The 11,662-nt window shown below is 45.1% G+C and overlaps 1 protein-coding gene across 1 annotated transcript; it reads right to left on the bottom strand.

Moving 5' to 3' along the window:
• Positions 1-9,374: 9,374 nt before the first annotated feature.
• On the bottom strand, positions 9,375-11,181 carry ITPRIP (inositol 1,4,5-trisphosphate receptor interacting protein). Its single transcript, XM_009808153.2, has one exon. It carries the CDS (start codon positions 11,173-11,175, stop codon positions 9,526-9,528), a length of 1,650 nt encoding a protein of 549 aa, XP_009806455.2. The 5' UTR covers positions 11,176-11,181; the 3' UTR covers positions 9,375-9,525.
• Positions 11,182-11,662: the final 481 nt, after the last annotated feature.

Genomic DNA, 11,662 nt, shown 5'->3' on the forward strand with positions numbered 1-11,662 from the left:
CTAAGATACCCACCTTCAAGGCAGAAATTGTTGATTTTTTTTTTTTTCTCCTCTAAGATTTTGGATAAGTTGTGGTTTTAGCTAGACAGATTCATAATTACTTAAAAACTCAGTGCCTTTATTCAAAGGCAGCACCTCTGCAAACAATGACTGAAAAGCTTTGCTCTGTAGGTTCCCTCAAGCCTCTGCAGCCAAAGATTTTGCTTCTAGAAGTCGAGGAGTCCAAGATGACACTCCTGTAACATAACTAGAAAGTGAAGTTTCTTTTGAAGAACACTGTAACATTAATTGATCCACAGCATGGGCTTGTTCAGATTTCTGTTTCGGCGCCAGGCTTGTCCGATAGATGTGATAGGAAGATCTGTCTCTTTGCCTCTTTCCTCTTCTCTCAAGGCTCTGCTACAAAGTTGTGTGGATCATTTTGAGAGTAGCAGAGGTAACACAACCCTGTTTCCTCATAGCTTATTTCTTCAGGTCTAGGAAGGCCTGAGTACCAACTGCCTTTTACTGCACTGGGTACATCGAAAAGATATCTTTTTGTGTGCTTTTTCAGCATTATGAGAGTCTCTGTCCTCTATCCATCTGCCTGCTTGCTTAAAATTTATCGGGGCTGAGTATTTGAGCTCTCTACAGATCTGTCAAATTTGATTAAAGTTGTTTGATGGGTTTAAAAGTATCTTGGCAGTAGATGAAGGGACAGACTCTCCTCTCCCCCCATCCCCATATGCATACACACACTGACTGCATAGGAAACTGGCTAAAAATAACCTAGTTTATGTTGCCATAATGAATTCATCATTTTAGAAAAAGGCAAGCCTGCCTGGAATTTTACTTGGAAGGGGTACAACAGCTCAGTTGGAGCCACTGAACCAATACCTTGGGAAATCCCCTTTCCAAACACACACAATCCAGGTAGATACAAGACATGAATCTGATACTGTGCTAGTGGTACTTGGGGATAGACCTGAGTTAGCTTTTAGACCTGCAAGTGAAGAACCATTACACAGAGTTGAGCAGAGGGGATGAAACCTGCTCAAGAAGTGGGCAAATCTTGAGCAGTATTCCATTCTGAGACCAGTGCTCCCACCTTCACTGCTAGTGGGACGTGACTAAATTAATGCTAGCATGCCTGCAGGTCACCATATCCTTTGAGGTTGCTCTTGCTTTTTAATAGCACAGTCATTTCTGCCTACTTGAAATAAAGGAGACTTTGTCCTTGCTTGTGGATATTCCATGAGTGGTAAAAAGTCATTAGATAAATTATTAGCTGCAAATTATTCTCCTGGCTTTACTGTCCTGCCAGCCTCTCTAGATGACTTAACACTTGAGAAGTGTTAATTTGTGTCAACACAAACATCACCCTGATTTGCATAGTAGCAAAACAACATTGTGCAGAGTTAGGAAACAGAAATGCATTCCTGTGTGGAATAAACAATTTTTCTAAAGTTTGCAGATCTTTAATATTAGCCATGCATCAGAATGGGGTGCTCATTTTGTATCTGATTACCATGAAGGGTGTGAGATAGAGGGGGGTTTCATGTCAAATCATAGAATCATTTAGGTTGGAAAAGACCTTTAAGATCATCAAGTCCAACCGTAAACCTAACCCTGCTAAGTCCACCACTAAACCGTGTCCCTAAGCACCTCATCCACATGTCTTTTAAAAACCTCCAGGGATGGTGACCCATCCATCTCATAATCCGTAAGAACTGCCCAATATAACAGTTACATATCCAGGCACTGCATAAAAGGAGATCTTTTCCTTGTGCTTGTGGAAAAGGCTGCTTACTGTATTTGCAAGTGTTACCTGTCCACTGAACTCTGTCCCTGTGCTAGAGGAGCAGGGATGCAGAGTGGACCTGCATTCATGAGCTTTTCGTGACCTTTTATGAGTTTTCCCAAGAGTCAGGTACCACATAAAGGTAACTTGATTTCAATCTTAAATGTCATGGGGAAACTTGTGTAGAGAGAGGAGGACCAGGCTGTAGCAAGTAGCAGCTCATCACACTGGAGAGACGTGCTACAGACATCTGTGCTTGTACATTTACCTAAATGCTGTGACTCAGCTTGGGCTTATTGGCAGGACAGCCTACCTGAGAGAGCTCCTAGTACAGAGCAAGCAGCTGAAACAATCCCGCTCTGAAGGAACCCGTCTGAGAGAGGTGTGTACCCCTCAGTGAGTTTGGAGAGGGTTGTTAATGATGGACTTCAGTGAACTCAGATGATTTGGGAATTTTGGGAAACTGCAAAAACTCTGAACTGTGTTTGAAAGCCTTCATTAAAATGAAAAGTTTCACGTTAAAATTATACTTGCCATTCTTGTGTTACTTTACTTGATCTATTTCCAAATTTCCAGCATTTAAAATGCTGTTTTGAAGTTTTCAAATGGAGTGGTAGTCAATGCCCAATGTCACAGCAACTTTACGGGGCCAGATTGGAGGACCTAACACAGAATAAGAGGCAGTTACTGTGACTTCTGAGTTTGTGGCTTAGAGTCACAGATGTAAACCAGCAAAGTCTTTGTTTTAAGTGTTACAAGAATACTTTTATGGGAAGCTTTTAATGACCAAAAGAGGAGTTTTATTGTACAATAAAAGAGAAGGCGGTAAATGTTACTTGTATTCTTGCCCCAAAAGAGAAATTGTAAATGCCTAAGACCTTTCCCCATAATTACCGAGTCAGCTTCTTCCAGCTGTAACATTTAAACAACATATGGGTCTTTAAGGTCTGATCATGTACTAAACTAGGACAGCAAAAAATGCCTGGGTCTTTAAGGTCTGATCATGTACTAAACTAGGACAGTGGAGATATTCACTGTCCTATGTGTTAGTTGTTTTAATCTTGCACTCGCCCTCCCACATAGGCCTGATAGCACCAGAAGCCAAGAGCTAGTGGAGGTTTTCTGGCATGTGACAGACTTGGTTTGCTTTGTGTAACTTCCCCATGTTCAGCTATTTATTCTCAATGTGCTGAAAAAATGTCAAAGTACACCACCACAAACTCACTTCTTGTCTCAGGGATTATTTCAAAGTGGTAATAAAAAATTGAGATTAGAGATGCCTCTAGCTGCAATAGAGAGTGCTGCTTTCTAAATTTAAGTAAAAATCAGCCTTTTTTTTGCGAAGTTTGTCTTGGGAGTTTTGATTTTAGAAGAAATTGAATGCTGAAGGGGAGAGAGACCTGGAACATAACATAAAGCAATTAACCATGCAGCAGCAGAAGGCAACGGCTGGTATGCACACCATTTCCAGGTCCACAACACAGGGCTTTCGGTGCACAAACCCCATACTGTGCTGGTGGGGTACAATCATTAATAAAAGGCAGCTCTTTTTTTTTTTTTATAAATACAGTTGCAAATGAAAGGCAATTGCATATTGATGAGACTGGGAGGACAAGACTGAGAGGTTTACTTTCAGTTCAAGTTCATGTGCTCATTAGCCAAACTTGGGACGCTCTGTCCCTTTGCTCGAGGAGTGATGGACTTCCCAGGACGGTGATGTTACACACCAACCAACCATAAACAGGTAGCCATGTCTAAGTGCGCTAGATAAATCTCCAGCCATAAAGCACACATTTAAGGCTTGAGCTGCAGGGTGGTTGTTACCTCAGGAGCTTTTGTCCATCTCTAAGAATATTATCTGCAGGTGTGGGAAGCACATTTCTGGACAGCAGTGTATCCACAATTGTATGCTGAAACTCTAGGCTGCTAGACTTCAGATGAAAAGCAGCACATTGGAACCAGGGCTTTAAGGAAAACACAAGAATTTTAATCTCTGAAGAAAGAATCCAGATCAAAGCCTAGAGGAAAACTCTTTTGCTACTAGAAGAGGAGGCCAAAAACAATCTCTAGTGGCTGGGGTTGGCTGCTCTCTGTCTCTGCATCTGCCTAGTCTATGGCAGATAATACAGTAATAATGGCCATGGCATGGACTGAAAATCTGCTAATTGCCCTTCTGAAAAAGGATTTTATATTGGTGTTACCCCTTCTGTTACATAGCAACACAGAAGCAGAAAATGAGGAAAAGAAAAAAAATGCTCCAGGAAATCAACAGCTCAGTGGAGCAAATGTTGCTGAGCTTGTCAGACTGAGCTTTAAAGTATGGTGGTTTCATTTTTGTTTTGTTTTTTTAAATAACAAAGTTGCACTAAAACACCCAGGACCGCTGATGATCCTGGGCCACAGACCTCACAAGCTCCATTTATCGCAGTGTGTGGCTGACCCTGGGAAATTTTATCTCCTGGCTAGGTAGTCTTTTGCTGCAACTCTTAAGCCAACTGCTTCTCAGACCTATTCAATGCTGATTCAGCCCCAGCAATCACTGGAAGGCAGAATTATTAATTAAAAGTGTGCAGAGCATTCTGTGGGGCTGGAAGACATGTCGCCAAGGAAACAGTGGTGTTTCTATTATATGAATTCATAACTAGCTTTGGAGTTCCTTCCAGAGCCAGAGAACATTAGAATATTAACAAGGAGGTGCCATTCCCTTAAACCAGTGAAAGGGGTTAAGCAGGAGGCTAAGTGGTGGTGGGTGGTTGCTGGAACTTGGCTGTGGATACCTCTAAAACGAGCAGGTAAAGAGGATTCCTCTAGCTAAACTGGAAATTCAGGAGATTCCTGGTTCAGCCAATAAGAACAACAACTACCAGCAATATCTGGGGCTTGCCACAAAAGGGTGTTTTTTGAGCAGAGATATCCAGAATAATTATTTTGAATTCCTGTGGATTCGTATTCTTAGGAAGTCTGACATCCTTGGCATTGTTCTGGAATAGCTATTCCACTTCATGTTCACATTGCATCTTATTCTGGAACAATTTCTTACAGGCAGTTAGAAATCACAGGGATCCTTGCTCTTGGGCTCACTGTGCTAGGATCGCACTGAGCATATCCCCACTCCATCCTTCTGCTCTCTCAGAAACATTTTTGGGGGAACTAGAAACACAACAGACTTCATACTTCCTTAGATTTTGTACAAGACTTCCTTTATTATAAATAAAGCTGCATGAGAAAATCTATACAAATTCAACAGTGTCCTGCTACAAAAACAGCGGTTTGAATACAGCACTGTAAATCAAGGAAGACCTTAGTTTGGAGAGTTTTGGTGGTATTGCCCATCTCAGCTGCATTGCCAAGATTGATCTTCATACTACAGTTTTGCTTCTGAGCTAACATATTACACACACACCCCCAACCCTAAAAAAAGACAAGTAATAAATAAAGCTATTTACTATGTAGGATCCTGTGAGAACCAACCCCTCAATGACCAGCAGCTAAGCTGTTACAGGTGGGTAAAGTCTCATTTCTTCACCACAGAGAAAATGTTGCAAAGGCTTTGCATTAAAAATGTCTGGTGAACAAGCACCAAATCCTGCTGCTTGAATACTGGATAAAGTTTTGGATCCCTTTGCTGAAATACATCTTTATACCCCCATAAGACCTGTATACAGAGCAACTCGGAGAGAGAGAAGCCATATTCTATGGTTGCCACATACTAAAGAATGAACTCCCAACAGCTCCCCTTAGAAGACATTCAGCTCCTGAGCAACAATAATAACATTAGACCAAGACATTTCCTAAAGGCAAATGGCTCCTGAGGCTATGTTGTAGATCAGTGGCTGCTATCAAGCCACCACTAATTCCATGGCTTTGACAGAGCCTATAATAAAATACGAAAACCACAAGTTGAGGGTGGAGGGAGTGGTTGGAAACCAGCAGAAGGCAATAGGAGTTCATCTGTTAAATTCACCTGGTTAACAAACAGCAAGAACAGCACGGAGGCACAAGAAAGAGGTCTGGGACAGGCAGTTTACCCTTCCTTAGGATGTCTCACAGAGATACAGGCATTACCAAAGAGATCTTGTGTGTTTGTTACTCACATGTCATATGCTGTTTGGTTTAAAAAGAACGTTATTCACTTTAAGCCACAAAACCCCACTTCCACCCCCACCCATTAAAGCCGCTTCCTATGAACGCCCAGCCAGACTTCAATCAAGGCAGAACTAAACACGGGCAGCACTAAAATGTCTTAGGACATTTTTACTGTCTGACAGCTGATAGAGCTGAAGTGTCTTATAAATCTTTTTTATGAAATGTGAGTGTGGCCTTTTACTGATAGGGCTAGTACTTGGTGGGCAAAGATTTAATACAGGAGAGACAAGGCAGTCCAAAGGAATGATGTGCTTCACATCATGGCCTCCTTGTACCACTGCAGAGGTCTGATCCACAGAAATGCTGCGTACCCACATCTCCTCAGATGGGACATGTCTATACCTCCGGTATATATGCTGGTATATGGCTTGCAAAGAAGATGTCTGCCCTGAGGCTTACTGGAGCACAGCTTATAGTCACAGAGCACTTCTACCCCCGGGACAGGTGTAAGTGGGTTCTCTCACAGCCTAAATGCACAGAACAGACCTCTTAAAAGGTGTCTAGGGCAAAATGAGCATATTGCATGCAGGAAAATTAAGCCAAGCAATTTGCTTTCAGGGGGATCAAATCCATAAATTCCTTTGTTTAGCTCCAGCTTGGGTTCAACTAAACCCTATGGAAACACTTCAGGGTCAGTTTGGGCTTAAGAGAGAACAGGCACACAAATACAGAAAATGAAGAACAAAAGATTCAATCCACTTATCAGTTTAGGTTCCCTTTGAGTCTGAGCAGCAGTCCTCAGAGCTGCATAAAGATGAGTTTAGGCATGTTTACAAGCCCGTAGGACTGGCGTTACAAAGCTTTGTTCTGACATTTTAACAGGGGAGCTACCTTATTCTGTTCAACAGCTTTTTTTTCTCATTCTCCCCCTGCTCAACCTTATTTAAAAGTTATTTTTCAACCCTGAATGTCATTTCCTGAGAGACCTGGGTCACAAATTTGTTTCTGTTCTTTGGACAGGCTAAATTTAGACTCCTGACAGGAAATGGCAGAGAAATTTTTATTTCTCTCTGGCTGGGCTGGGAACACATTCAAAAGCAACTCTGACCACAACTGCTTCAGCACGACCTGCCTGCCGGCAGCACATGCAAAGCTGGATCTGCTACAGGCACTGTGCAGTAAACCTGGGCAGGTAAAAATGGCAAATTGCTTGGGTTTGCAAACAACTTACACAGCTTCCAATGTAGCTTCCAGGCTCCAGTATTCACCCACTCTCCCTGTACCTCTCTGCTTGTCACTACCTGTTTGCTGTGTCCCCTGAGATTGCTCCTGCCCTCTTTCCTACCGGGGAAGGCTTTCTTGGTTGTGTTAATGAAAACCAAGGGCTTACAACACTCTTTAGCGTTAGCAATTAGTCCTGCCCTGTTGCTCTGCCAGCCCTGGCAGTCTCCCAGGCACTCATTGCCAAAGGTGCTGAACAAGCACTGATGATCCAAGACACTTTCCTACTGGCATTACCCACCAGCCTCTTCTCTCCCATTTTGCTTCCTACCCCTTACTTTCTGCTCAGAAATATTACTTAACCACCCTATAGCTGTCATGATAAAAGCCAAGGGGAGTAGCGATTTGAGCAGAGAGTTCCCTGTCCCCAGCTGTGTTTTCTTACAAACCAGGTGTGGAAACAGGAGTTACAGCTTTCCCTGCTTTTGTGCATGAAATGTCCCTCACCGGTGGAGGGACAGACAAGAGCAGACATCAAGGAGCTGGTGAAATGGTTTTTACCAGGAAAAGGGAGGAGAGAACACGTCTATGGAAAGTTTGCTTATCAATAGGCTGGATAATAAGGCTTGTGTTGTATGCTGTCCCTAGTAGTGATACAGGATTAAATATTCTCTCTGATGCATGTGATAGAGAGGATTGATAAAAAGGGACCTGTGGAGTCATGGTAATATCATCCCTGATGGGTCTCACCACCCAGAACAACCACCCTCTCGTAAACAGGATTCAGAGAAGCCCTAGTGTAAAACATTGCAGGAAATCCTACTGTAAGAAAATGGTAGGAAAGGCCCCTTAGCACTGGAGGCCAGCCTCCGGGACCAGCACAAAGCAGATCTGCACTGAGGCCCTGCCTTGAATCCTGCACACGAAGCACACGAAGGAGGGTGAGGAGCTACTGAGCCTTCTCCTCCAGCAAATCCACCTCACCGGGGCTGGGCAGCCCACCAGCACAGCGCTAACGTGCTGTTTCCTGAGGGAGTTCAGGCACCTCCATTTCTGCATTGGGTCTTCTAGCACATGCCTCAAGATTCTCCCCTGGACTGCAGAAGCTGTCGTTTCCCCATTGCACTCCTGGCTCAGCAAATTACAGTCTGCAGCAGCAGCTCCTCAGAGCCTCATCAGAGCAGCAGTGTCTAAAAGGATTGAGGAGACCCTGTATGGAGGCAAACAGGTAGCTTTCGCCTGGGTATCTGGGAGCAGAAGGGATGCGACACAGACCACCGGACAGCTGCAGACAGTGCTGCCAAGCTCTGCTACATGTGCTCCTCTCTCGTCCCCTCCTCCTGACTCAGAGCCATCCTGCTGGCCTTGGCCTCATTAAAACCATGCTGGGAGAGTCACACTCTCATTTGGAGGGTGATTGTTCCCTCCTCCTACCAGACTGCTGAGATTGGCTTCGTTACAGGATAATTTTGGAGAACTGCTTCTTTTATTAAAGCAAAACCTGTAGCAGTCCTTTATCTTGTGGCTGTTGTCAGCCTTGCTGCCCTGAGGTAAGGAAAACAAACACTAATAAACCGAAACGCCAGAACCCAATAAAGGTGTTTATCTCTTTTATCGAAGGTAAAAAAGGTTCCTGTCCTTTTATCCATGGAAAATGGCCAGGAATATAAACCCCTAGCCACGTTATCATGAAGAAAATGGAAGACTCGAATGAAATGGTCTGAAGACACAGACCCTGCTGCCTTCTCTTCTACATCCTCCCCAGGGAGAAGAAATGTGCAGGGTGCAGGGGTGTTTTTGAAGGACAGGACAAGCCATTTAAACGACTGCTGCAAGTCCTATCAAGAAGGCTTTTTCTTATAACTACAGTTCCCTTTTGATTAAAGACCTGCTGTTGATGTAAGGATCTCCATCCAGTCCAGACCTTCTGCATGACCTTCCTCCCCACAACAGCACTGAGTCTTATGTTGCACTTCCCATCGGTCACAGAGCTCCCGCTGTCTGCAAGCAGACAGGCTCCTGCAATCCCAAGATCCTGTCTCTGATTCCTCCACCCTTTTCTTATCTCCTCCTTGCAAAGGAAATTAAGTATTTGGCCACCACCACCGTTTGCATTGCAGGCATCTGAATAAATTAGCCATATTTGTTGCTCACCACCATTGTAGTGTGACTGAGACACAATAGAAAAATATATTCTTAGCTGCATAAAACCCAGCCAGCACACCAGTGGAGCAGAAACTTACTTTTATATGATGTCTTCCAGTTTCTCCCTATCCTCCCCCCAATCCCCTCTCCCTTACTGCAGAAACCATGGCCCAAGACTGGTTCAGCTGCAGACAAGAAGCTGTACTGGCAAAGTCAGTTCTCTCCAGGAGGCTTCAGAAAGCTGCCCTCTGGACTTGTGCTTAGAGGAACAAATGTTTTCCTGCTGGCTTTGGTTAAAGGGATTCCTTATGGATTCCATTGGTGTGTGCAAGAGGAATATGCACCGTGTACTCATTTATCAGTGCAGATGTGTTCCTGAGCATCTCGTGGAATGTGTCCACTGTCTTCCTGTAAACGTCCCTGTGTAGCACAAAGGGACGGAAAAGGTTGAGAGGCTCAGCCCTCTGGAATATGACGGGGAAGCCCAGCTCTGCTGGTACCTTCCCATTGCCGATGAAGAAGTGGTAGAGCTTCTTTTCATGCAAACATTTCTCCAGGAATTTCAGCATGTCCTGTAGTCGGGCCTCCAACTTCTCTGGGGCCCAGTCCTGGCTGGGACGTACCTGCAGGAGATGCAGCATCACTGTCTTCAGGTGGTAGTTGGTGAGCCCGCTTGGACCTGTGAGGCTGCACTGCTTCCCATGGAGGAAGGAAAGGATCTGAAGGCAGCTGACATGGCAGGCATTGGCAGGCAGTGTTTTGGAGATCAGCTGGATGAACCTCCTCTCATACACTGCAAAGGTGAGAAACCAGTGAGTGCTGGAGGGGAGGTCTGCTGCCAGGCCGCTCCGAGGGAAATGAGAGATGAAGTAAACATCAGAGTTCTCATACTGCACCACAGGGGTGAGGTTGAAGGCAATTGACTTCCCTGATCTAAATTTTATCTTCAGGGCTCCTGGCAAGTCCAGGAGGCTGAAGGAAAGGTCAAATTCATACTTGTGAGAGATTCTGTTCCAGGCCTTGGTGACCGCAATCTGGAACCACTTCATGACTTGGTTGGCATCCAGATATTGAGTATTTTTGAAGCACAGAAGGTCTTCCATCTCACTGCTGGGCCTGGTAGTATTGACTTGGCTATGGAGGAGGCACAGCATATCTTCCCCTAGTTTAGTCTTGTCACAGATGCAACCTGTCACATCCTCATCTGCCCTGCATACCTTGATAGTGCCATAACCTTGTTCATCTGGGGGAAAAGAGTCTCCAGAGCACCAGGTCTGGGACCGAAAACAGTATGGCTCGGGGGGGGCAAAAGGCACTATCAGATCACAGACAAAAGGTTTACGCACTCTCCAATTCTCATACATGCTCCCCACACCCATGCAGTCTTCCACCTCCATGTCAGCATCCCGGTTACAAACACTCCTCAAGGCCTCCAGCAGGTCATCTGCAAAGCCTTCCACCATCTCCCGCATCCTGGCCATGTCTCCGGTGGTACCCAGGATGCGCTTCTCATAGAAGCTGGCCAAGACGGCCTTGTCAGGGAAGGCCACTCCCTTAAATGCTTTCCCTAGGACAGCCATGTCATCCTCTTCTCCTCCTGTGTCCTGCCAATTCCCATCCTGGAAATCCTGCCTCCAGAGCTCGATCAGCAGAAAGATGACCATGGAAAGGGCAGTCCACATATCCCATCGGACCTTTTGCTCTTTGCTTTCCTCCACTACTTCTGCAGCCTTTTCCAGAGCCTTCTGTGTGGCTTCCTGGTCTGCAATTTCCTGCTCCAAGCGCAACTGCTCCAGCCGAAGGCTCTCCTCACGCTCCTTCATCTTCTGGATGATTTCTTCCGCGTTCTCGGGGACAGTGCCATTGTCTTTAGGGAAGAAGCGCGGGTGGTTGACAATAGCTGTAATCACCACTAGGCACACCCGGAAGATTCCCACGGGCATGGCAGTTCCTTCCCTGGAAGAGAAAGAAAGGCAGAATGACCCACGATTTGGAGTATGTTCCCTCAAGAAGAAAAATGAAAGAAACTGCCCACTTGAATAAAAGCTTTGGCATCCTTTCTAGCCCTGAAAAAACCGCTTGAGTCTAGAAGATCCTAAGCACATGCCTGTTTCTGCAAGTTATCAACCAAGCTTCCCAAAGAGACTTTATCAGCAGATGGTGAGGATGAAAGTGTCCTCTTACCAAATTAACTTTGAAGAACAGAACTGTGAAGGCACTTGCTACTGTCAACCCACTGTAATGCTGTTGGGGCAGTGTGGGAGGGGATGTCCTTCCTCCCTCCTTTAAAGTTCTCAGGACAGAAAGGGAAAGAAGGAGGCAGGGCCTCCCCAGGTGTAAAAAAGCAGGACTGGAGGTGAGCACTGCTTTCCCTCAACACAGGGCTAATGTTGCAGCTGTGGCAATGGCATAGGCAGGGCAGTCCCGGCC

This window comes from Gavia stellata, chromosome 9 (assembly GCF_030936135.1).
Source record: "Gavia stellata isolate bGavSte3 chromosome 9, bGavSte3.hap2, whole genome shotgun sequence".
Lineage (NCBI taxonomy): Eukaryota > Metazoa > Chordata > Aves > Gaviiformes > Gaviidae > Gavia > Gavia stellata.

Bases quoted from the DNA above. Each gene is read 5' to 3' on its own strand.
- ITPRIP (XM_009808153.2), bottom strand. From the start codon at position 11,175: ATGCCCGTGGGAATCTTCCGGGTGTGCCTAGTGGTGATTACAGCTATT.